This window comes from Ranitomeya imitator, chromosome 3 (assembly GCF_032444005.1).
Source record: "Ranitomeya imitator isolate aRanImi1 chromosome 3, aRanImi1.pri, whole genome shotgun sequence".
Classification (NCBI taxonomy): Eukaryota; Metazoa; Chordata; class Amphibia; order Anura; family Dendrobatidae; genus Ranitomeya; species Ranitomeya imitator.
In genome coordinates this window covers 23,480,724-23,506,576 of record NC_091284.1, presented here as the reverse complement: position 1 = coordinate 23,506,576, position 25,853 = coordinate 23,480,724, and the positions used below count along the sequence as shown (strand labels likewise).

General features: G+C 52.7%; 1 protein-coding gene across 1 annotated transcript; it reads left to right on the top strand.

Annotated features, from left to right (window-relative positions):
* The first annotated feature begins 14,668 nt into the window (after nt 1–14,668).
* LOC138671530 (trichohyalin-like) lies at nt 14,669–16,557 on the top strand. Its single transcript, XM_069759706.1, has 2 exons — nt 14,669–14,713; nt 14,857–16,557. The coding sequence occupies exons 1-2, from the start codon at nt 14,669–14,671 to the stop codon at nt 16,555–16,557; spliced, it is 1,746 nt and encodes a 581-aa protein (XP_069615807.1).
* The last annotated feature ends 9,296 nt before the right edge of the window (nt 16,558–25,853 follow it).

The following is a 25,853-nucleotide window of genomic DNA, read 5'->3' as shown; positions in this document are numbered from 1 at the left end:
CTCTACAGCCGCAGAGGACCAATTGACCACATCAGCACCTTTCTTGGTGAAATCAGTCACCGGTTTAGCAACACTAGTAAAATTAGCGATGAAGCGACGGTAAAAATTAGCAAAGCCCAGGAACTTCTGCAGGCTCTTCACAGATGTCGGCTGAGTCCAATCATAAATGGCCTGAACTTTAACAGGGTCCATCTCGATAGTAGAAGGGGAAAAAATGAAACCCAAAAATTAAACCTTCTGAACTCCAAAGAGACATTTTGACCCCTTCACAAACAAGGAATTTGCACGAAGGACCTGGAACACCATTCTGACCTGCTTCACATGAGACTCCCAATCATCCGAAAAGACCAAAATATCATCCAAATATACAATCAGGAATCTATCCAGGTACTCTCGGAAGATGTCATGCATAAAGGACTGAAACACAGATGGAGCATTAGAAAGCCCGAATGGCATAACCAGGTACTCAAAATGGCCCTCAGGCATATTAAATGCTGTTTTCCATTCATCGCCCTGTTTAATTCGCATAAGATTATACGCCCCTCGAAGATCTATCTTGGTGAACCAACTAGCCCCCTTAATCCGAGCAAACAAATCAGATAGCAGCGGCAAAGGGTACTGAAATTTGACTGTGATCTTATTAAGAAGGCGGTAATCAATACAAGGTCTCAAAGAACCATCCTTCTTGGCCACAAAAAAGAACCCTGCTCCCAACGGTGATGACGACGGGCGAATATGACCTTTCTCCAAGGATTCCTTTATATAACTCCGCATAGCGGCATGCTCTGGCACAGATAAATTAAACAGTCGGCCCTTAGGAAACTTACTACCAGGAATCAAATTAATAGCACAATCGCAATCCCTATGAGGAGGTAGGGCACTGGATTTGGGCTCTGTTGTGAATTCTGTGGCAGAGCTCCCTCCTGTGGTCACAAGTGGTACTTCGGCTGATTCTCTCTGTGAGCTTCTGTTGGTGGAGGGAAGTGGTACTGCGGCTTCTGAGTTTCCTCCCTCAGGTGATCTGGTGAGGTCGTTAGGTGCTTCTCTACTTAACTCCACCTAATGCTTTGATCCTGGCTTCCTGTCAATGTTCCAGTGTTGGACTTGCTTTTCCCTGGATCATTCCTGTGGCCTGCTGCTCTGCATAGCTAAGTTCTTCTTTGCTATTTGTTTGCTATTTTTTCTGTCCAGCTTGTCTAATTTGTTGCTGGAAGCTCTGGGACGCAAGGGGTGTACCTCCGTGCCCTTAGTTCGGTACGGAGGGTCTTTTTGCCCCCTTTGCGTGGTTTTCTTTAGGGTTTTGTGTAGACCGCAAAGTTGCCTTTTCTATCCTCGCTCTGTTAAGAAAGTCGGGCCTCACTTTGCTGAATCTATTTCATCTCTACGTTTGTCTTTTCATCTTAACTCACAGTCATTATATGTGGGGGGCTGCCTTTTCCTTTGGGGTATTTCTCTGAGGCAAGGTAGGCTTATTTTCTATCTTCAGGCTAGTTAGTTTCTCAGGCTGTGCCGAGTTGCATAGGCAGAGTTAGGCGCAATCCACGGCTACCTCTAGTGTTGTTTGGAGAGGATTAGGGATTGCGGTCTGCAGAGTTCCCACGTCTCAGAGCTCGTTCTATGATTTTGGGTTATTGTCAGATCACTGTATGTGCTCTGACCGCTATGTCCATTGTGGTACTGAATTGCCTTTCATAACAGGGCTCATCAAATACATCCCGGTAGTCTGACAAAAACTCAGGGACTTCAGAAGGAGTGGAAGGCGAAATTGACAGCAATGGAACATCACCATGTACCCCCTGACAACCCCAGACGGACACAGACATAGATTTCCAATCCAATACTGGATTATGGACCTGTAGCCATGGCAACCCCAAAATGACCACATCATGCAGATTATGCAACACCAAAAAGCGAATATCCTCCTGATGTGCAGGAGCCATGCACATAGTCAATTGAGTCCAGTACTGAGGCTTATTCTTGGCCAAAGGCGTAGCATCAATTCCTCTCAATGGAATAGGATACTGCAAGGGCTCCAAGAAAAAACCACAGCGCCTGGCAAACTCCAAGTCCATCAAATTCAGGGCAGCGCCTGAATCCACAAATGCCATAACAGAATAGGACGACAAAGAGCAAATTAGAGTAACGGACAAAAGAAATTTTGACTGTACCGTACCAATGGTGGCAGACCTAGCGAACCGCTTAGTGCGCTTAGGACAATCGGAGATCGCATGAGTGGAATCACCACAGTAAAAACACAGCCCATTCCGACGTCTGTGTTCTTGCCGTTCAGCTCTGGTCAAAGTCCTATCACATTGCATAGGCTCAGGCCTATGCTCAGAGAATACCGCCAAATGGTGCACAGCTTTGCGCTCACGCAAGCGCCGATCGATCTGAATGGCCAAGGACATAGACTCATTCAGACCAGCAGGCGTGGGAAATCCCACCATGACATCCTTAAGGGCTTCAGAAAGACCCATTCTGAAAATTGCCGCCAGGGCACACTCATTCCACTGAGTAAGCACAGACCACTTTCTAAACTTCTGACAATACACCTCCGCTTCATCCTGACCCTGACACAAAGCCAGCAAGATTTTCTCTGCCTGATCCACTGAATTAGGTTCATCATAAAGCAATCCAAGCGCCAGAAAAAACGCATCTACATCACGCAATGCAGGATCTCCTGGCGCAAGGGAAAATGCCCAGTCTTGAGGGTCACCACGCAACAAAGAAATAATGATTTTTACTTGTTTAACGGGGTCACCAGAGGAGCGGGGTTTCAAAGCTAGAAACAGTTTACAATTATTTTTGAAATTCAGGAACTTAGATCTATCCCCAGAAAACAAATCAGGAATAGGAATTCTAGGCTCTAACATCGGATTCTGAACCACAAAATCTTGAATGTTTTGTACCCTTGCAGTGAGATGATCCACACAAGAGGACAGACCTTGAATGTCCATATCTACACCTGTGTCCTGAACCAACCAGAGGTTAAGGGGAAAAGAAAGACAAAACACACTGCAGAGAAAAAAAAATGGTCTTAGAACTTCTCTTATCCCTCTATTGAGATGCATTAATACTTTGGACCAGCTGTACTGTTATGGACCTGGTGGTTAGGAGCACCCGGAACGACCTGATGGTTAAACTCACACAGGACAAGCTCTGGGAAGTGGGAGCTCTGCTGACCGCAACCCCTAATCCTATCACACAACTAGAAATAGCCGTGGAGCGTACCTAACTCTACCTAGACGCCTCTTCACAGCCTAAGAGCTAGCTAGCCCTAGAGACAGAAAATAAAGCCTACCTTGCCTCAGAGAAATTCCCCCAAAGGAAAAGGCAGCCCCCCACATATATTGACTGTGAGTAGAGATGAAAGTCACAAACACAGAAATGAAACAGGTTTCAGCAAAGGGAGGCCAGACTTACTAAACAGACTGAGGATAGGAAAGGTATCTTTGCGATCAGCACAAAAAACTACAAAAAGACCACGCAGAGTGTGCAAAAAGACCCCCGCACTGACTCACAGTGCGGAGATGCCACTCTGCATCCCAGAGCTTCCAGCTAGCGAGACAAAATCATGATAGCAAGCTGGACAAGGAAACAATGAACAAATAATTAACTAGCAGGGACTTAGCTTCTGCTGGAGTAGACAGGTCACCAGAAAGATCCAAGAGCGAACTGAAACCAGTACAAGAACATTGACAGCTGGCATGGAGTAACGATCTGAGTGGAGTTAAATAGAGCAGCCAGCCAAAGAATAAACTACGTCACCTGTGGAAGGAACCTCAGAAGCAGCAGCTCCACCCACAGCCACCAGAGGGAGTTCATGGACAGAACTCGCCGAAGTACCATTCATGACCACAGGAGGGAGTTCGATAACAGAATTCACAACAGCACAGCCCATGTAGTATGTAACACAGCCATGTAGTATATAGCACAGACATGTAGTATATAGAACAGCCCACGTAGCATATAACAGCCCACATAGTATATAACACGGACCACGTAGTATATAGAACAGCCATGTAGTATATAACACTGCCCACGTAGCATATAACAGTCCATATAGTATATAGCACAGCCACATAGAATATAACACGGCCCACGTAGTATATAGAACAGCCATGTAGTATATAGCACAGCCCACATAGCATATAACAGCCCATTATATTATATAGCACAGCCCACGTAGTATATAACACAGCCCACATAGTATATAACACAGCCCACGTAGTATATAGAACAGCCATGTAGTGTATAGCACAGCCCATGTAGCATATAACAGCCCATACAGTATATAGCACAGCTCACATAGTATATAACACAGCCATGTAGTATATAGCACAGACATGTAGTATATAGAACAGCCCACGTAGCATATAACGGCCCACATAGTATATAACATGGTCCACGTAGTATATAGAACAGCCATGTAGTGTATAACACTGCCCACGTAGCATATAACAGTCCATATAGTATATAGCACAGCCACATAGAACATAACACGACCAACGTAGTATGTAGAACAGCCATGTAGTATATAGCACAGCCCACGTAGCATATAACAGCCAATATAGTATATAGCACAGCCCACGTAGTATATAACACAGCCATGTAGTATATAGCACAGACATGTAGTATACAGCACAGCCTCCCTCCCCCCAAGAATGGCCCCATAGTCCAGTACTCACTGTTATAGTTACAAAAAAAAAAAAATACTCCTCACCCCTCAACGTACCCGCGCTGCTCTCTGCTCCGGTCTGGGCGGCTGCCACTGCACTGCCTGACACACAGCGAGTGTGCAATGATGTTAGCAGTGTCAGAGGCAGAGTGGGGAATGATGGGAGAGGGAGCGTCAGGTGACGCTCTCCTCCATCACTTGCTTTGAACTTTACCAGCAGACGCCGGTATAGTTCAATGCGGCGGCGGGGGAGTTGGTGCTGGCGACAGGTGGGCCCCCCTGCCTCACAGAGGCCCCATAGGGGGTGCGTGACGCACCACTAGCTGAGGGCCCCTGGGAAAGCGGGGGCCCTAGGCAGCTCCCTGCCCCTAACGCCGGCCCTGAATGGGCCCCCCTGTTTCGCCAGGGCCCCGGAACTTGCCCGGGTACGCCGGGTGTTGACGCCGGCCCTGATCCAACACACAGCTCATATATACAGTATATCACACACAGCTCCTATATACAGTATGATATCACACACAGCCCCTATATAAAGTATATCACACACAGCTTCTCTATACAGTATGATATCACACACAGCTCCTATGTACAGTATGATCTCACACACAACCCCTATATACAGTACGATATCACACACAGCCCTATATACAATATGATCTCACACACAGCTCCTATATATAGTATGATCCCATACACAGCTCATATATACAGTATGATCTCACATACAGCTCCTATATACAGTATGATCTCTCACACAGCTCCTATATACAGTATGATCCCACACACAGTTCATATATACAGTATATCACACACAGCTCGTATATACAGTATGATATCACACACAGCCCCTATATAAAGTATATCACACACACAGCTCCTCTATACAGTATGATATCACACACAGCTCTTATATACAGTATGATCTCACACAGCCCCTATATACAGTACGATCTCACACACAGCCCCTATATACAGTACAATATCACACACAGCCCCTGTATACAGTACAATATCACACACAGCCCCTGTATACAGTACAATATCACACACAGCCCCTATATACAGTACAATATCACACACAGCCCCTATATACAGTACAGTATATCACACAGCCCCTGTATACAGTACAATATCACACACAGCCCCTATATATATTACAATATCACACACAACCCCTATATACAGTACGATATCACACACAGCCCCTATATACAGTACAGTATATCACACAGCCCCTATATACAGTACAATATCACACACAGCCCCTATATACAGTGGGGCAAAAAAGTATTTAGTCAGTCAGCAATAGTGCAAGTTCCACCACTTAAAAAGATGAGAGGCGTCTGTAATTTACATCATAGGTAGACCTCAACTATGGGAGACAAACTGAGAAAAAAAATCCAGAAAATCACATTGTCTGTTTTTTTAACATTTTATTTGCATATTATGGTGGAAAATAAGTATTTGGTCAGAAACAAAATTTCATCTCAATACTTTGTAATATATCCTTTGTTGGCAATGACAGAGGTCAAACGTTTTCTGTAAGTCTTCACAAGGTTGCCACACACTGTTGTTGGTATGTTGGCCCATTCCTCCATGTAGATCTCCTCTAGAGCAGTGATGTTTTTGGCTTTTCGCTTGGCAACACGGACTTTCAACTCCCTCCAAAGGTTTTCTATAGGGTTGAGATCTATAGACTCGCTAGGCCACTCCAGGACCTTGAAATGCTTCTTACGAAGCCACTCCTTCGTTACCCTGGCGGTGTGCTTTGTATCATTGTCATGTTGAAAGACCCAGCCACGTTTCATCTTCAATGCCCTTGCTGATGGAAGGAGGTTTGCACTCAAAATCTCACGATACATGGCCCCATTCATTCTTTCATGTACCCGGATCAGTCGTCCTGGCCTCTTTGCAGAGAAACAGCCCCAAAGCATGATGTTTCCACCATCATGCTTTACAGTAGGTATGGTGTTTGATGGATGCAACTCAGTATTCTTTTTCCTCCAAACACGACAAGTTGTGTTTCTACCAAACAGTTTCAGTTTGGTTTCATCCGACCATAGGACATTCTCCCAAAACTCCTCTGGATTTGCTCTCTAGCAAACTTCAGACGGGCCCGGACATGTATTGGCTTAAGCAGTGGGTCACGTCTGGCACTGCAGGATCTGAGTCCATGGTGGCGTACTGTGTTACTTATGGTAGGCCTTGTTACATTGGTCCCAGCTCTCTGCAGTTCATTCACTAGGTCCCCCCGCGTGGTTCTGGGATTTTTGCTCACCGTTCTTGTGATCATTCTGACCCCACGGGGTGGGATTTTGCGTGGAGCCCCAGATCGAGGGAGATTATCAGTGGTCTTGTATGTCTTCCATTTTCTAATTATTGCTCCCACTGTTGATTTCTTCACTCCAAGCCGGTTGGCTATTGCAGATTCAGTCTTCCCAGCCTGGTGCAGGGCTACAATTTTGTTTCTGGTGTCCTTTGACAGCTCTTTGGTCTTCACCATAGTGGAGTTTGGAGTCAGACTGTTTGAGGGTGTGCACAGGTGTCTTTTTATACTGATAACAAGTTTAAACAGGTGCAATTACTACAGGTAATGAGTGGAGGAAAGAGGAGACTCTTAAAGAAGAAGTTACAGGTCTGTGAGAGCCAGAAATCTGGATTGTTTGTTTCTGACCAAATACTTATTTTCCACCATAATATGCAAATAAAATGTTAAAAAAACAGACAATGTGATTTTCTGGATTTTTTTTCTCAGTTTGTCTCCCATAGTTGAGGTCTACCTATGATGTAAATTACAGACGCCTCTCATCTTTTTAAGTGGTGGAACTTGCACTATTGCTGACTGACTAAATACTTTTTTGCCCCACTGTATAGTACAATATCACACACAGCCCCTATATATAGTACGATATCACACAGCCCCTATATACAGTACGATATCACACAGCCCCTATATACAGTACGATATCACACACAGCCCATATATACAGTACAATGTCACACACAGCCCCTATATACAGTACAATACCACACACAGCCCCTATATACAGTACGATCTTACACACAGCCCCTATATACAGTACAATATCACACACAGCCCCTATATACAGTATGATCCCACACACAGCTCATATATACAGTATGATCCCACACACAGTTCCTATATACAGTATGATCTCACACACAGCCCCTATATACAGTATGATCCCACACACAGCTCCTATATACAGTATGATCCCACACAAGCCCCTATATACAGTACGATATCACACACAGCCTCTATATACAGTATGATCCCACACACAGCCCATATACACAGTATGATATCACACACAGCCTCTATATACAGTATGATATCACACACCGCTCCTATATACAGTATGATCTCACACACCGCTCCTATATACAGTATGATCTCACACACCGCTCCTATATACAGTATGATCTCACACACAGCGCCTATATACAGTATGATCTCACACACAGCCCCTATACACAGTATGATCTCATACACAGCTCATATATACAGTATGATCTCACATACAGCTCCTTTATACAGTATGATCCCACACACAGCACCTATATACAGTATGATCCCACACACAGCCCCTGTATACAGCATGATCCCACACACAGCCCCTATATACAGTATGATCTCACACACAGCTCCTATATACAGCATGATCCCACACACCGCTCCTATATACAGTATATCACACACAGCTCCTATACACAGTATGATCTCACAAACAGCCTCTATATACAGTATGATCCCACGCACAGTTCCTATATACAGTATGATCCCACACACAGCGCCTATATAGAGTATGATCTCACACAGCCCTATATACAGTATGATCTCACACACAGCCCCTATATACAGTATGATATCACACAGCCCCTATATACAGTATGATCTCACACACAGCCCCTATATACAGTATGATCTCACACACAGCGCCTATATAGAGTATGATCTCACACAGCCCTATATACAGTATGATCTCACACACAGCCCCTATATACAGTATGATATCACACACAGCCCCTATATACAGTATGATCCCACACACAGCTCCTATATACAGTATGATCTAACACACAGCTCCTATATACAGTCTGATCTCACACACAGCTCCTATATACAGTATGATATCACACACAGCCCCTATATACAGTATGATCCCACACACAGCCCCTATATACAGTATGATCCCACACACAGCTCTTATATACAGTCTGATCTCACACACAGCTCCTATATACAGTATGATATCACACACAGCCCTTATATACAGTATGATCTTACACACAGCCCCTATACACAGTATGATCTCACACTCGGCCCCTATACACAGTATGATTATTGTGCCTCTCTGTTTCTGACGCTCACAGTTGTGGGTTCTCTCCCCAGGAGATACTACTGTGCCCTCTCTCCAGGACCACCGCTGAACAGAACATACATAGGGGTCTTTCTGGATACAAGATACTAAGGTGTCACCCTGCCCCCTCTGTTCCCCACACTGATCTGCTCCTGTCCCCCACACTGGTCTGCCTGTTCCCCACACTGATCTGCCCCTGTTCCCCACATTGATCTGCCCCTGTGCCCCACACTGATCTGCGTCTGTCCCCCACACTGATCTGCCCCTGCGCCCCACACTGATCTCACCTGTGCCCCACACTGATCTGCCCCTGCACCCCACACTGATCTCACCTGTGCCCCACACTAATCTGCCCATGTGCCCCACACTGATCTAGCATGTGTTCCACACTGATGTGCGTCTGTCCCCATGCTGATCTGCCCCTGTGCCCCACACTGATCTGCGTCTGTGCCCCACACTGATCTGCCCCTGTGCCCAATACTGATCTGTCCATGCCCCACACTGATCTCCCCTGTGTCCCACACTTATCTGCCCCTGCGCCCCACACTGATCTGCCCCTGTGCCCTACACTGATCTCCGTCTGTCCCCCACACTGATCTGCATCTGTCCCCCACACTGATCTCACCTGTGCCCCATACTGATCTGTCCCTGTGCCCCACACTGATCTAGCATGTGTCCCACACTGAGGTGCGTCTGTCCCCATGCTGATCTGCCCCTGTGCCCCACACTGATCTGCATCTGTGCCCCACACTGATCTGCCCCTGTGCCCAATACTGATCTGTCCATGCCCCACACTGATCTCCCCTGTGTCCCACACTGATCTGCCCCTGCGCCCCACACTGATCTGCCCCTGTGCCCTACACTGATCTCCGTCTGTCCCCCACACTGATCTGCATCTGTCCCCCACACTGATCTGCCCCTGCGCCCCACACTGATCTCACCTGTGCCCCACACTGATCTGCCCCTGTGCCCCACACTGATCTGCGTCTGTCCCCCACACCGATCTGCCCCTGTGCCCCACACTGATCTGCGTCTGTCCCCCACACCGATCTGCCCCTGCACCCCACACTGATCTGCCCCTGTGCCCCACACTGATCTAGCCTGTGTCCCACACTGACATGCATCTGTCCCCCATGCCGATCTGCCGGTACCCCACACTGATCTGCGTCTGTGCCCCACACTGATCTGCCCCTGTGCCCCACCCTGATCTGTCCATGCCCCACACTGATCTCCACTGTGCCCCACACTGATCTGCATCTGTCCCCCACACTGATCTGCCCCTGTGCCCCACATTGATCTGCCCCTGTGCCCTACGCTGATCTCCGTCTGTCCCCCACACTGATCTGCCCCTGCGCCCCACTGACCTAACCTGTGCCCCACACTGATCTGCCCCTGTGCCTCACACTGATCTGTCCATGCCCACACTGATCTGCCCCTGTGCCCCACACTGATCTGCATCTGTCCCCCACACTGATCTCACCTGTGCCCCACACTGATCTGCCCCTGTGCCCCACACTGATATAGCCTGTGTCCCACACTGATGTGCGTTTCTCCCCCATGCTGATCTGCCCCTGCGCCCCACACTGATCTGCCCCTGTGCCCCACACTGATCTGCATCTGTCCCACACACTGATCTGCCCCTGCACCCCACACTGATCTCACCTGTGCCCCACACTGATATAGCCAGTGTCCCACACTGATGTGTGTTTCTCCCCCATGCTGATCTGCCCCTGTGCCCCATACTGATCTGCGTCTGTGCCCCACACTGATCTGCCCCTGTGCCCCACACTGATCTAGCCTGTGTCCCACACTGATCTGCATCTGTCCCCCACACTAATCTGCCCCTGCACCGAACTTTGATCCCACCTGTGCCCCACACTGATCTGCCCCTGTGCCCCACACTGATCTAGCCTGTGTCCCACACTGATGTGTGTCTCTCCCCCATGCTGATCTGTGTCTGTCCCCCACACTGATCTGCCCCTGTGCCCCACACTGATCTGCGTCTGTCCCCCACACTGATCTGCCCATGCCCCACACTGATCTCCCATGTCCCACACTGATCTGCGTCTGTCCCTTACACTGATATGCCCCTGTGCCCCACACTGATCTCCCCTGTGCCCCACACTGATCTGCATCTGTGCCCCACACTGATCTCCCCTGTGCCCCACACTGATCTGCCCGTGCCCCACACTGATCTGTGTCTGTCCCCCACACTGATCTGCGTCTGTCCCCCACACTGATCTGTGTCTGTCCCCCACACTGATCTGCTTCTGACCCCCACGCTGATCTGTGTCTATCCCCCACACTGATCTGCGTCTGTCCCCCACACTGATCTGCATCTGACCCCCACGCTGATCTGCATCTATCCCCCACACTGATCTGTGTCTGTCCCCCACACTGATCTGCATCTGACCCCCACGCTGATCTGCATCTATCCCCCACACTGATCTGCGTCTGTCCCCCACACTGATCTGCATCTGACCCCCACGCTGATCTGCATCTATCCCCCACACTGATCTGTGTCTGTCCCCCACACTGATCTGCCCCTGTGCCCCACACTGATCTAGCCTGTGTCCCACAATGATGTGCGTCTCTCCCCCATGCTGATCTACGTCTGTCCCCGACACTGATCTGCCCCTGTGCCCCACACTGATCTGTGTCTGTCCCCGACACTGATCTGCCCCTGTGCCCCACACTGATCTGCGTCTGTCCCCCACACTGATCTGCCCCTGTGCCCCACACTGATCTGCCGTGTCCCACACTGATCTGCCCCTGTCCCCCACACTGATCTGCATCTATCCCCCACACTGATCTGTGTCTGTCCCCCACACTGATCTGCCCCTGTGCCCCACACTGATCTGCATCTATCCCCCACACTGATCTGTGTCTGTCCCCCACACTGATCTGCCCCTGTCCCCCACACTGATCTCCGGTGTCCCACACTGATCTCCCGTGTCCCACACTGATCTGTGTCTATCCCCCACACTGATCTGCCTCTGCCCCCTTACTGATCTGCCCTGTGCCCACACTGATCTGTGTCTATCCCCCATACTGATCTGCCCTGTGCCCATCAGCCTCTGCAGACATTGTATCATTGTGTTTCCTGGCCGCTGTCCATGGTGCTGAATGTGTCTGTAGATTCTAGCTCCAGTGTCAGACATCACCGATGGCTACTTTCACACATCACCGATGGCTACTTTCACACATCAGGTTTTTTGCATCATGCACAATCCGGTGAATTTTCAAAAAAAAACGGATCCATTTTTTTCCTGCCGGATCCGTTTTTTTCTCATAGAGTTGTATTAGTGCCGGATGGTGCCTGATGTCCCATCGTTTCATCCGATTTTTGCCGGTCCGGCGGCCAAAGAAAACATCCAGAGGAACTTTTTTTGTTGCGGCGAAAAACCTGATGGCGCCGGAATTGGCGCTGTCTGGCTTTTCTGACAATGGACACCGGATGCGCCACATGACGATAGTCAGGCCTCCAAACTGCGCATGCTCTGTTCTCTCTCTCTTTTTACTATTGATGCTGCCTATGCAGCATCAATAGTAAAAAGATATAATAAAAAATAATAAACAAAAATAAAAAATCGTGAGACCGCTACGTCATCACGGGCCATTGCCGCAATGCATTACTGGAACCAGGAGCATCGCGAGGAGCAGGAAGGCTGCCGGGGCCGCCGGAAGTTGAGAATATCACGATTTTTTTAAATTATTTTTTTACATTATATCTTTATCCTGGATCCGGAAGAAAAGCTGATCCGCAATCAGTTTTTACACTAATTGCGCCGGATCCAGCAATCCATCCCGCTGCCGGATTATGCGGGACGGATGTGTGAAAGTGGCCTTAGACAGAAACTGTCAGCAAGTTGCTGTTCATGGATCTGTCATCTGCATTTTCTACTCCGCCATTCCTGAATGTCAGTCCCAGCCGACAGAGCGCTGATTTCTTGCTCTTTCTCACTTCTGGATTTTCCCCTTTGCTCAATGGTGCCTACAGCTGGATAATGTGGGGTAAGAGCGGGGGAGGGAAGTGACAACTGCTCAGGGCAGAGTCTGAGAAATACAGTTGTCACGCATTTACCCACTGTTCAGACAAGGTAAACTGAGTGACGCGCAACCCCACAACAGCCGCGCATGTGCAATACAGGAAAAATACACAGAATGGGCGGAAGAATGAGAATGGGGAGATAGGAGAGAGGAGACAGAGGATGGGAGCCCAGGAGAAAGCGGAGAGATGCCAGGGGAACAGGGAGCCAGGGAGGAAAAGGAGAACCTGGAGCTCGGTAAAAGACAAAGAATTAGGAGCTAGTGAGGAGATAGGGAATACGGAGTCAAGGAAAAGGATGAGGAGCTGAAGAGTAGGAGGATCGGAAGCCAACAAGAAAAAGGATTGGAAGCTGGAGAGGAGAACAATGGGGAAACAAGTAGGAGAAGGATGAGAAGCCAACGAGGAGAAGGATCAGAAGTCGGAGAGGAGAACAATGGGGAGACAAAGTGGAGAAGGATGAGAAGCCAACGAGGAGAAGGATCAGAAGCCAGAGAGGAGATCAATGGGGAGACAAGGAGGAGAAGGATGAGAAGCCAACGAGGAGAAGGATCAGAAGCCAGAGAGGAGAACAATGGGGAAACAAGTAGGAGAAGGATGAGAAGCCAACGAGGAGAAGGATCAGAAGCTGAAGAGGAGATCAATGGGGAGACAAGGAGGAGAAGGATGAGGAGCCAGCAAGAAGGATCAGAAGCCGGAGAGATCAATGGAGTGACAAGGAGGAGAAGGATGAGAAGCCAGCGAGGAGAAGGATCAGAAGCCAGAGGGGAGAACAATGGGGAGACAAGGAGGAGAAGGATGAGAAGCCAGCGAGGAGAAGGATCAGAAGCCAGAGAGGAGAACAATGGGGAGACAAGGAGGAGAAGGATGAGAAGCCAGCGAGGAGAAGGATCAGAAGCCAGAGAGGAGAACAATGGGGAGACAAGGAGGAGAAGGATGAGAAGCCAGCAAGGAGAAGGATCAGAAACCAGAGAGGAGAACAATGGGGAGACAAGGAGGAGAAGGATGAGAAGCCAATGAGGAGAAAAGGATCAGAAGCCAGAGAGGAGAACAATGGGGAAACAAGGAGGAGAAGGATGAGAAGCCAACGAGGAGAAAAGGATCAGAAGCCAGAGAGGAAAACAATGGGGAGACAAGGAGGAGAAGGATGAGAAGCCAACGAGGAGAAAAGGATCAGAAGCCAGAGAGGAGAACAATGGGGAGACAAGGAGGAGAAGGATGAGAAGCCAGCGAGGAGAAGGATCAGAAGCCAGAGAGGAGAACAATGGGGAAACAAGGAGGAGAAGGATGAGAAGCCAGCGAGGAGAAGGATAAGAAGCCAGAGTCGAGAACAATGGGGAAACAAGGAGGGGAAGGATGAGAAGCCAGCGAGGAGAAGGATAAGAAGCCAGAGAGGAGAACAATGGGGAGACAAGGAGGGGAAGGATGAGAAGCTAACGAGGAGAAGGATCAGAAGCCAGAGAGGAGAACAATGGGGAGACAAGGTGGAGAAGGATGAGAAGCCATTGAGAAGGATCAGAAGCTGAAGAGGAGATCAATGGGGAGACAAGGAGGAGAAGGATGAGGAGCCAGCAAGAAGGATCAGAAGCCGGAGAGATAAATGGAGTGACAAGGAGGAGAAGGATGAGAAACCAGCGAGGAGAAGGATCAGAAGCCAGAGAGGAGAACAATGGGGAGACAAGGAGGAGAAGGATGAGAAGCCATTGAGAAGGATCAGAAGTTGAAGAGGAGATCAATGGGGAGACAAGGAGGAGAAGGATGAGGAGCCAGCAAGAAGGATCAGAAGCCGGAGAGATCAATGGAGTGACAAGGAGGAGAAGGATGAGAAGCCAGTGAGGAGAAGGATCAGAAGCCGGAGAGGAGAACAATGGGGAGACAAGGAGGAGAAGGATGAGAAGCCAGCGAGGAGAAGGATCAGAAGCCAGAGAGGAGAACAATGGGGAGACAAGGAGGAGAAGGATGAGAAGCCAGCGAGGAGAAGGATCAGAAGCCAGAGAGGAGAACAATGGGGAGACAAGGAGGAGAAGGATGAGAAGCCAGCGAGGAGAAGGATCAGAAGCCAGAGAGGAGAACAATGGGGAGACAAGGAGGAGAAAGATGAGAAGCCAGCGAGGAGAAGGATCAGAAGCCAGAGAGGAGAACAATGGGGAGACAAGGAGGAGAAGGATGAGAAGCCAGCAAGGAGAAGGATCAGAAACCAGAGAGGAGATCAATGGGGAGACAAGGAGGAGAAGGATGATAAGCCAGCGACGAGAAGGATCAGAAGCCAGAGAGGAGAACAAAGGGGAGAAAAGGAGAAGGATGAGAAGCCAACGAGGAGAAGGAACAGAAGCCAGAGAGGAGAACAATGGGGAGACAAGGAGGAGAAGGATGAGAAGCCAGCGAGGAGAAGGATCAGAAGCCAGAGAGGAGAACAATGGGGAAACAAGGAGGAGAAGGATGAGAAGCCAGCGAGGAGAAGGATAAGAAGCCAGAGTAGAGAACAATGGGGAAACAAGGAGGAGAAGGATGAGAAGCCAGCGAGGAGAAGGATAAGAAGCCAGAGAGGAGAACAATGGGGAGACAAGGAGGGGAAGGATGAGAAGCCAACGAGGAGAAGGATCAGAAGCCAGAGAGGAGAACAATGGGGAGGCAAGGAGGAGAAGGATGAGAAGCCAACGAGGAGAAGGATCAGAAGCCAGAGAGGAGAACAATGGGGAGACAAGGAGGAGAAGGATGAGAAACCAGCGAGGAGAAGGATAAGAAGCCAGAGAGGAGAACAATGGGGAAACAAGGAGGAGAAGGATGAGAAGCCAACGAGGAGAAGGATCAGAAGCCAGAGAGGAGAACAATGGGGAAACAAGGAGGAGAAGGATGAGAAGCCAACGAGGAGAAGGATCGGAAGCCAGAGAGGAGAACAAAGGGGAGACAAGGAGGAGAAGGATGAGAAACCAGCGAGGAGAAGGATAAGAAGCCAGAGAGGAGAACAATGGGGAAACAAGGAGGAGAAGGATGAGAAGCCAACGAGGAGAAGGATCAGAAGCCAGAGAGGAGAACAATGGGGAAACAAGGAGGAGAAGGATGAGAAGCCAACGAGGAGAAGGATCGGAAGCCAGAGAGGAGAACAATGGGGAGACAAGGAGAAGAAGGATGAGAAGCCAGTGAGGAGAAGGATCAGAAGCCAGAGAGGAGAACAATGGGGAGACAAGGAGGAGAAGGATGAGAAGCCAACGAGGAGAAGGATCAGAAGCCAGAGAGGAGAACAATGGGGAGACAAGGAGAAGAAGGATGAGAAGCCAGCGAGGAGAAGGATCAGAAGCCAGAGAGGAGAACAATGGGGAGACAAGGAGGAGAAGGATGAGAAGCCAGTGAGGAAAAGGATCAGAAGCCAGAGAGGAGAACAATGGGGAGACAAGGAGGAGAAGGATGAGAAGCCAACAAGAAAAAGGATTGGAAGCCGTAGAGAATAACAATGGGTAAACAAGGAGGAGAAGGATGAGAAGCCAATGAGGAGAAGGATCAGAAGCCAGAGAGGAGAACAATGGGGAAACAAGGAGAAGGATGAGAAGCCAGCGACGAGAAGGATCAGAAGCCAGAGAGGAGAACAATGGGGAGACAAGGAGGAGAAGGATGAGAAGCCAGCGAGAAGGATCAGAAGCCAGAGAGGAGATTAATGGGGAGACAAGGAGGAGAAGGATGAGAAGCCAGCCAGGAGAAGGATCAGAAGCCGGAGAGGAGATCAATGGGGAGACAAGGAGGGGAAGGATGAGAAGCCAGCGAGGAGAAGGATCAGAAGCCGGAGAGGAGATCAATGGGGAGACAAGGAGAGGAAGGATGAGAAGCCAGCGAGGAGAAGGATCAGAAGCCGGAGAGGAGATCAATGGGGAGACAAGGAGAAGGATGAGAAGCCAGCGAGGAGAAGGATCAGAAGCCAGAGAGGAGAACAATGGGGAGACAAGGAGGAGAAGGATGAGAAGCCAGCGAGGAGAAGGATCAGAAGCCGGAGAGGAGATCAATGGGGAAACAAGGAGGAGAAGGATGAGAAGCCAGCAAGGAGAAGGATCAGAAGCCAGAGAGGAGAACAATGGGGAGACAAGGAGGAGAAGGATGAGAAGCCAGCAAGGAGAAGGATCAGAAGCTGTAGAGTAGGTCAATGGGGAGACAAGGAGGGGAAGGATGAGAAGCCAACGAGGAGAAGGATCAGAAGCCGGAGAGGGGATCATTGGGGAGACAAGGAGAAGGATGAGAAGCCAGCGAGGAGAAGGATCAGAAGCCAGAGAGGAGATTAATGGGGAGACAAGGAGGAGAAGGATGAGAAGCCAGCGAGGAGAAGGATCAGAAGCCGGAGAGGAGATCAATGGGGAGACAAGGAGGAGAAGGAGGAGAAGCCAGCGAGGAGAAGGATCAGAAGCTGGAGAGGAGATCAATGGGGAGACAAGGAGGGGAAGGATGAGAAGCCAGCGAGGAGAAGGATCAGAAGCTGGAGAGGAGATCAATGGGGAGACAAGGAGGGGAAGGATGAGAAGCCAGCGAGGAGAAGGATCAGAAGCCGGAGAGGAGATCAATGGGGAAACAAGGAGGAGAAGGATGAGAAGCCAGGGACTAAATTGATGGGGAATAAAAAAGAAGAAGGATGTGGAGCAAGGGAGGAGGAAAATCTAGAGAATAGGGAGCCAAAGAGAAGGATGGGGAGCCAAATAGGAGAAGGATGGGGGGATAGAAAGAAGCATTTGGAGCAATGGAGAAGGGTGGAGAGACAGGAAGGAGAAAGAAGGGGATATAGAAAGGAGAAGGCTAGGTAGATAGAAAGGAGAAGGATGTGGAGCAATGGAGAAGGATAGGGAGCCACAGAGCAGAAGGATGTGGGAAAAGAAAGGAGAATGATGGGAAAGATGAAAGGAGAAGGATGAGTAGCTAGAAAGGAAATGGATGGGAAGACATGGAAGACAGATGGAGACCCAGAAAATGTTGGTGAGCCAGGAAGCACAAGGATTGAAAATCAGGGAGGAGACGGTTATAGAGCAGGAGAGAAGGATGTGGAGCCAGGAAGGCGCAGGATCAGGAGCCAGAGTGGAGAAAGATTTGGAGCAGGGAAAAAAGATGAGAAGACATGAGAAAGGTGGGAAGACAGGAAGGAAAAAGATCTGCAGACAGAGAGGAGAAGGAGCCAAGGAGGATAAAAAACAAGAAGACACTTCATAAAGTAAAGAATACGCACTCCTAATAATTGCAAACCAAATGTATTGAAGTTCACTGGAGGCGACGTTTCGGCAGTAACTCAATCCTTTTGGAGTATAGTTACAACCGACTCGTCGGATCCTGTGAACTTCAAAACAACATGTATTTGTCATACAATCATTTGGCTGCTGCCGTCTACTTCACCAATTATGTTGTAGGTGGCTTATGCAGACATTTTATCACCTGCAGCTGAACATCTGCTTCTGGGATCAGGGAGGAGGAGGACGAGGAGTCGGGGAGGAGGACGAGGAGTCGGGGAGAAGATGGGGAATCGGGGAGAAAAAAAATGAGGAGTCAGGGAGGAAAAGAATGAGGAGTCGGGGAGAAGCATGAGGAGTCGGGGAGGAAAGGAATAAGAAGTCGGGTAGAAGGATGAGGAGTCGGGGAGAAGAAGGATGAGGAATCTGGGAGGATAAGAATGAGGAGTCGGAAGAAGCATGAGGAGTCGGGGAGGAAAAGAATGAGGAGTTGGGTAGAAGGATGAGGAGTCGGGGAGAAGAAGGATGAGGAGTCGGGGAGAAGGATGAGGAATCGGGGAGGAGAAGAATGAGTCAAGGAAGAGAAGGATGTGGAGTAGGGGAGGAGAAGAATGATGAGTCGGGGAGAAGAGGAATGAGGAGTCGGGGAGAAGGATGAGGAATCGGGGAGGAGAAGAATGAGTCAAGGAAGAGAAGGATGTGGAGTAGGGGAGGAGAAGAATGATGAGTCGTTGAGAAGAGAGATGAGGTGTCAGGGAGAAAAGGGATGAGACGTCGGGGAGGAGAGGGATGAGGAATCGAGGAAGAGAAGGATGAGTAGTCGGAGAGAAGAGGGATAAGTCGGGAGAAGAGAGATGAGTAGTAGGGAGGAGACGGATGAGGAGTCTGGGAGAAGAGAGGTGAGGAGTTGGGGAGGAGAGGGATAAGAAGTTGACAAGAAGAGGGATGAGGAGTCGGGGAGACAAAGGATGGGGAGAAGAGGGATGAGGAGTCAGAGAGAAGAGGGATGAGGAGTTGGGGATAAGAGGGATGAGGAGTCGGGGATAAGAGGGATGAGGAGTCAGGGAGGAGAGGGATGAGGAGTCAGGGAGGAGAGGGATGAGGAGTGGGGTGAAGAGGGATGAGGAGTCAGGGAGGAGAGGGATGAGGAGTGGGGAGAAGAGGGATGAGGAGTCGGGGAGAAGAGGGATGAGGAGTCGGGGAGAAGAGGGATGAGGAGTCGGGGAGAAGAGGGATGGGGAGTCGGGGAGAAGAGGGATGGGGAGTCGGGGAGGAGAGGGATGAGAAGTCAGGAAGAAGAGGGATGAGAAGTCAGGAAGAAGAGGGATGAGGAGTCAGGGAGAAGAGGGATGAAGAGTCAGGGAGAAGAAGGATGGGGAGAAGAGGGATGAGGAGTCGGGGATAAGAGGGATGGGGAGTCGGGGAGGAGAGGGATGAGGGGTTGGGGAGGAGAGGGATGAGAAGTCAGGAAGAAGAGGGATGAAAAGTCAGGAAGAAGAGGGATGAGGAGTCAAGGAGAAGAAGGATGGGGAGAAGAGGGATGAGGAGTCAGGGAGGAGAAGTATGAGGAGTCGGGGAGAAGGATGAGGAGTAGGGGGGAGATTGATGAGGAGTGAAGGAGGAAAATTGGGAAAATGGGTGAATCCCCTGGATAGCAGGGAGCTTTGTATCAATTATAGTTACTGAGCACAGTGTTCGGTGCAGATCACCCCGTTCTCAGTGCAGGAATCCCTGTGCTCAGTGTAGGACGCCCCATGCTTGGTGTAGGGCACGCTGTGTTCAGTGTAGGGCGCCCCATGCTCGGTACAGGGCGCCCCGTTCTCAGTGCAGGATTCCCTGTGTTCGGTGCAGGGCACACTGTGTTTGGTGCAGGGCACTCTGTGCTTGGTGTAGGGCACACTGTGTTCGGTGTAGGGCACGCTGTGTTCGGTGTAGGGCACGCTGTGTTCGGTGCAGGGCACCCTGTGTTCAGTGTAGGGCACACCCACTGTGTTCGGTGTAGGGCGCGCTGTGTTCGGTGCAGGGCACGCTGTGTTCGGTGCAGGGCACGCTGTGTTCGGTGCAGGGCACGCTGTGTTCGGTGCAGGGCACGCTGTGTTCGGTGCAGGGCACGCTGTGTTCGGTGCAGGGCACGCTGTGTTCGGTGTAGGGCACGCTGTGTTCGGTGTAGGGCACGCTGTGTTCGGTGCAGGGCACCCTGTGTTCAGTGTAGGGCACACCCACTGTGTTTGGTGTAGGGCGCGCTGTGTTCGGTGCAGGGCACGCTGTGTTCGGTGCAGGGCACGCTGTGTTCGGTGCAGGGCACGCTGTGTTCGGTGCAGGGCACGCTGTGTTCGGTGCAGGGCACGCTGTGTTCGGTGCAGGGCACGCTGTGTTCGGTGTAGGGCACCCTGTGTTCGGTGCAGGGCACGCTGTGTTCGGTGCAGGGCACGCTGTGTTCGGTGTAGGGCACGCTGTGTTCGGTGCAGGGCACCCTGTGTTCAGTGTAGGGCACACCCACTGTGTTTGGTGTAGGGCGCGCTGTGTTCGGTGCAGGGCACGCTGTGTTCGGTGCAGGGCACGCTGTGTTCGGTGCAGGGCACGCTGTGTTCGGTGCAGGGCACGCTGTGTTCGGTGTAGGGCACCCTGTGTTCGGTGCAGGGCACGCTGTGTTCGGTGTAGGGCACGCTGTGTTCGGTGTAGGGCACGCTGTGTTCGGTGTAGGGCACGCTGTGTTCGGTGCAGGGCACCCTGTGTTCAGTGTAGGGCACACCCACTGTGTTTGGTGTAGGGCGCGCTGTGTTCGGTGCAGGGCACGCTGTGTTCGGTGCAGGGCACGCTGTGTTCGGTGCAGGGCACGCTGTGTTCGGTGCAGGGCACGCTGTGTTCGGTGCAGGGCACGCTGTGTTCGGTGCAGGGCACGCTGTGTTCGGTGTAGGGCACCCTGTGTTCGGTGCAGGGCACGCTGTGTTCGGTGCAGGGCACGCTGTGTTCGGTGTAGGGCACGCTGTGTTCGGGGTAGGGCACGCTGTGTTCGGTGCAGGGCACCCTGTGTTCCGTGTAGGGCACACCCACTGTGTTCGGTGCAGGGCACGCTGTGTTCGGTGCAGGGCACGCTGTGTTCGGTGCAGGGCACGCTGTGTTCGGTGCAGGGCACGCTGTGTTCGGTGCAGGGCACGCTGTGTTCGGTGCAGGGCACGCTGCGTTCGGTGCAGGGCACGCTGCGTTCGGTGTAGGGCACGCTGTGTTCGGTGCAGGGCACGCTGTGTTCGGTGCAGGGCACGCTGTGTTCGGTGCAGGGCACGCTGCGTTCGGTGTAGGGCACGCTGTGTTCGTTCGGTGCACACTCACTGTCCTCTCTCCATCCCGCCTGCTGGGGAAAGCCCCTATATATATATAAGGAGCAGTAGACTTTCAGCAATGTGCAGCGCCCGCAGGGCGGAGTGTGTGGTGAGCAGCACACAGAGGTCTTTTCTCCTGTGCAGAGGTCCTCGGGTGGGGTGCAGGAGGTCACACCCAGGTCCTGCCGTCACCCTGCACACACCCAGGTCCTGCCCTCACCCTGCACACACCCAGGTCCTGCCCTCACCCTGCACACACCCTGTCCCACAGCCTCCCGGTGACCCGAGCTCTGCAGCCTCCCGCACCCGTCCCGCTGCCGCATCCCTCCGCTCAGAGCTGCAGTTCTCATCTCTCGCCGGCAGAGGGCGCCATCATTCACAGCAACAACAAAAAAATGAAATCAATTGCATCGTGAGCCCCGGCCGTCCGGGCAGGCGGGGGCGGCGGCGTCCTCGGGTTGCTCGGAGACGGCTCTGTCAATGGCGAGAGAGGGGAGAAGGGAGGGAACACGTGTGGAGCGGACACTCCGGAGACAGCAGTGCCCAGCACAGGGCCGGAGTGCCGGCTGCCGCCTCCTGCATCCCCCGTGCCTGCCCCGACGCAGCCGCCCTCAGGACCGGAGCTCCCGCCTGCACCCTGCGGACACGGGCTGATCCTGTGCGTGCCCCGCGGCAGCCCTGCCCGAGCCAGGGGTCCCCATCCTGGGAGCGGCGCCCCCTCTGCACCCCTGACCTGTCTGTGCATGCTCGGCCACTGCAAGGGTTAACGTCCGCCCTGTGGAGCCCGGACCCCCGGCCCCGCGTCCCGGACCCCCGGCCCCGCACCCCGGACCCCCGGCCCCGGACCCCCGGCCCCGCACCCCCGGCCCCGCACCCCCGGCCCCGCACCCCGGACCCCCGGCCCCGCACCCCCGGCCCCGCACCCCGGACCCCCGGCCCCGCGCCCCGGACCCCCGGCTCCGCACCCCGCACCCCCGGCTCCGCGCCCCGGACCCCCGGCCCCGCGCCCCGGACCCCCGGCCCCGCGCCCCGGACCCCCGGCCCCGCACCCCGGACCCCCGGCCCCGGACCCCCGGCTCCGCACCCCGGCCCCGCGCCCCGGCCCCCCGGCCCCGCGCCCCGGACCCCCGGCCCCGGCTCCGCACCCCGCACCCCGGACCCCCGGCCCCGCACCCCCGGCCCCGCACCCCGGACCCCCGGCCCCGCGCCCCGGACCCCCGGCTCCGCACCCCGCACCCCCGGCTCCGCGCCCGGTGATCTCCTCCCTGGCAGCTCCGCGGATGCGCTCAGCCCGGGCGTCCTGTGCAGCCGGGACCCCGCAGTGCCCCCCACTTCAGGTGGGTCTTGTGCGCATCCTCCCTGGAGTTGGTGCAGGATCCTCCTTGCTCCGGGATTCTAGGGATCCAGTGGATCACAGGCGGATGCTGCGCCCGGCGGGCTCCTGGGCGGCCGCCTCCCCCGGGCGCTGTGGATTGCGCCGCTGACTGCTGGATTTAGGAGAGTTGGAGTTTTCCAGGGAGGGACCCCCGCTCCGGCACTGTGCCCCCTGCAGGATGAGGAGGAGGACGGGATCGTGGGGGATCTGCCTGGTCCTGGGCGCAGTGACGGCGCTGAGAGGTGAGTGCTGCCCATTGTCTGCTGCTGCTGCCACACACCTGTCTGCCTGCTGTCTGCGGGGGCAGCACTGAGCGCCGCCTGTCTACAGGGCTGGATACGGGGGGCCGGGACACACTGAGCCTCCGTGGGGTCTGACATGGGACTGCTACAATGTGTATTCTCTGCATAGAGACATAGAAAGATAAATAGGAAAGATGATAGATCATAGATGGATAATAGATAGATAATAAATGATAGATATATGATAGATAGATAATAGATAGGTGATAGCAGATTGTGAATGCTCCATTCCTCGGTGCAGGGTTGTTTCTATGTGTCCGGTTTCTTTATATTTAGGTGGTGACCAGTTCGGAGCCCCCCCCCCCCGGGACCCATCTTGTCGCCCCCCCGGACCCATCCTGTTGCCCCCCAGACCCATCTTGTCGCCCCCCCCCCCCCCGACCCATCTTGTCGCCCCCCCCCCCCGACCCATCTTGTCGCCCCCCCCCCGGACCCATCTTGTGGCCCCCCCCCCCCCCCCCGGACCCATCTTGTCGCCCCCCCCCGGACCCATCTTGTCGCCCCCCCGGACCCATCGTGTCGCCCCCGCCGGACCCATCTTGTCGCCCCCCGGACCCATCTTGTCGCCCCCCAGACCCATCTTGTCGCCCCCCCTGTCCTGTACAGATGCTGATGGTTCACAGTCTGATGATTATCCGATTCTGTTTTCGATAACTTTCCGCATTAGACAGAATGGATCCGGTTACAATCCGATTTCTTAGCCGGACAAAAAAAAGTAATTTCTGCAGAACTTATTGTCCGGTGCAGATAAGTGATCGCTGCTGGATCCGTTAGATTACCGGACATGTGACCGTGGCCTCAGCCGTGGACTGTCCATCTTGTGAGTGGAGTTTGTCTCCTCCATTATTTGTGGCCGGAGAATGTAACATTCTGTTGAATTTGTTACTTTTTGTTTTATTTTTGTTTCATTTTTTTGCGCTGTATAAACATTGCTACATATGAGCTGTTCAGATCTGCGGTGACGGATCTGCCGGTGACAGATCTACTGGTGACAGATCTACTGGTGACAGATCTACTGGTGACGGATCTACTGGTGACAGATCTACTGGTGACGGATCTACTGGTGACAGATCTACTGGTGACAGATCTACTGGTGACGGATCTACTGGTGACGGATCTGCCGGTGACGGGTCTACTGGTGACGGATCTGCCGGTGACGGGTCTCCTGGTGATGGTTCTGCTGTTGATGGGTCTGCTAGTAACTGATCTGCCGGTGACGGGTCTACTGGTGACGGATCTGCCGGTAACTGGTCTGCCGGTGGCAGGTCTCCTGGTGACGGATCTGCCGGTGACGGGTCTCCTGGTGACGGTTCTGCTGGTGATGGGTCTGCTAGTAACTGATCTCCTGGTGACCGACCTGCCTGTGACGGATCTGCCGGCGATGGGTCTGCTGGTGACGGATCTGCTGGTAACTGATCTGCCGGTGGCGGGTCTCCTGGTGACGGATCTGCTGGTGATGGGTCTGCTGGTGAAGGATCTGCTGGTAACTGATCTGCCGGTGGCAGGTCTCCTAGTGACGGATCTGCCGGTGACGGGTCTCCTGGTGATGGTTCTGCTGGTGATGGGTCTGCTAGTAACTGATCTGCCGGTGACGGGTCTCCTGGTGATGGTTCTGCTGGTGATGGGTCTGCTAGTAACTGATCTGCCGGTGACAGATCTGCCGGTGATGGGTCTGCCGGTGACGGGTCTGCCGGTGGCAGGTCTCCTGGTGACGGATCTGCCGGTGACGGATCTGCCGGTGGCAGGTCTCCTGGTGATGGGTCTGCCGGTGACGGGTCTGCCGGTGGCAGGTCTCCTGGTGACGGATCTGCCGGTGACGGGTCTGCCGGTGACGGGTCTCCTGGTGATGGTTCTGCTGGTGATGGGTCTGCTAGTAACTGATCTGCCGGTGACGGGTCTCCTGGTGATGGTTCTGCTGGTGATGGGTCTGCTAGTAACTGATCTGCCGGTGACAGATCTGCCGGTGATGGGTCTGCCGGTGACGGGTCTGCCGGTGGCAGGTCTCCTGGTGACGGATCTGCCGGTGACGGGTCTGCCGGTGGCAGGTCTCCTGGTGACGGATCTGCCGGTGACAGGTCTCCTGGTGATGGTTCTGCTGGTGATGGGTCTGCTAGTAACTGATCTGCCGGTGACGGGTCTCCTGGTGATGGTTCTGCTGGTGATGGGTCTGCTAGTAACTGATCTGCCGGTGACAGATCTGCCGGTGATGGGTCTGCCGGTGACGGGTCTGCCGGTGGCAGGTCTCCTGGTGACGGATCTGCCGGTGATGGGTCTGCCGGTGGCAGGTCTCCTGGTGACGGATCTGCCGGTGACGGATCTGCCGGTGACGGATCTGCCGGTAACTGATCTGCCGGTAACTGATCTGCCGGTGGCGGGTCTCCTGGTGACGGATCTGCCGGTGATGGGTCTGCCGGTGAAGGATCTGCTGGTAACTGATCTGCCGGTGGCAGGTCTCCTGGTGACGGATCTGCCGGTGACGGGTCTGCCGGTGGCAGGTCTCCTGGTGACGGATCTGCCGGTGACGGATCTGCCGGTAACTGATCTGCCGGTGGC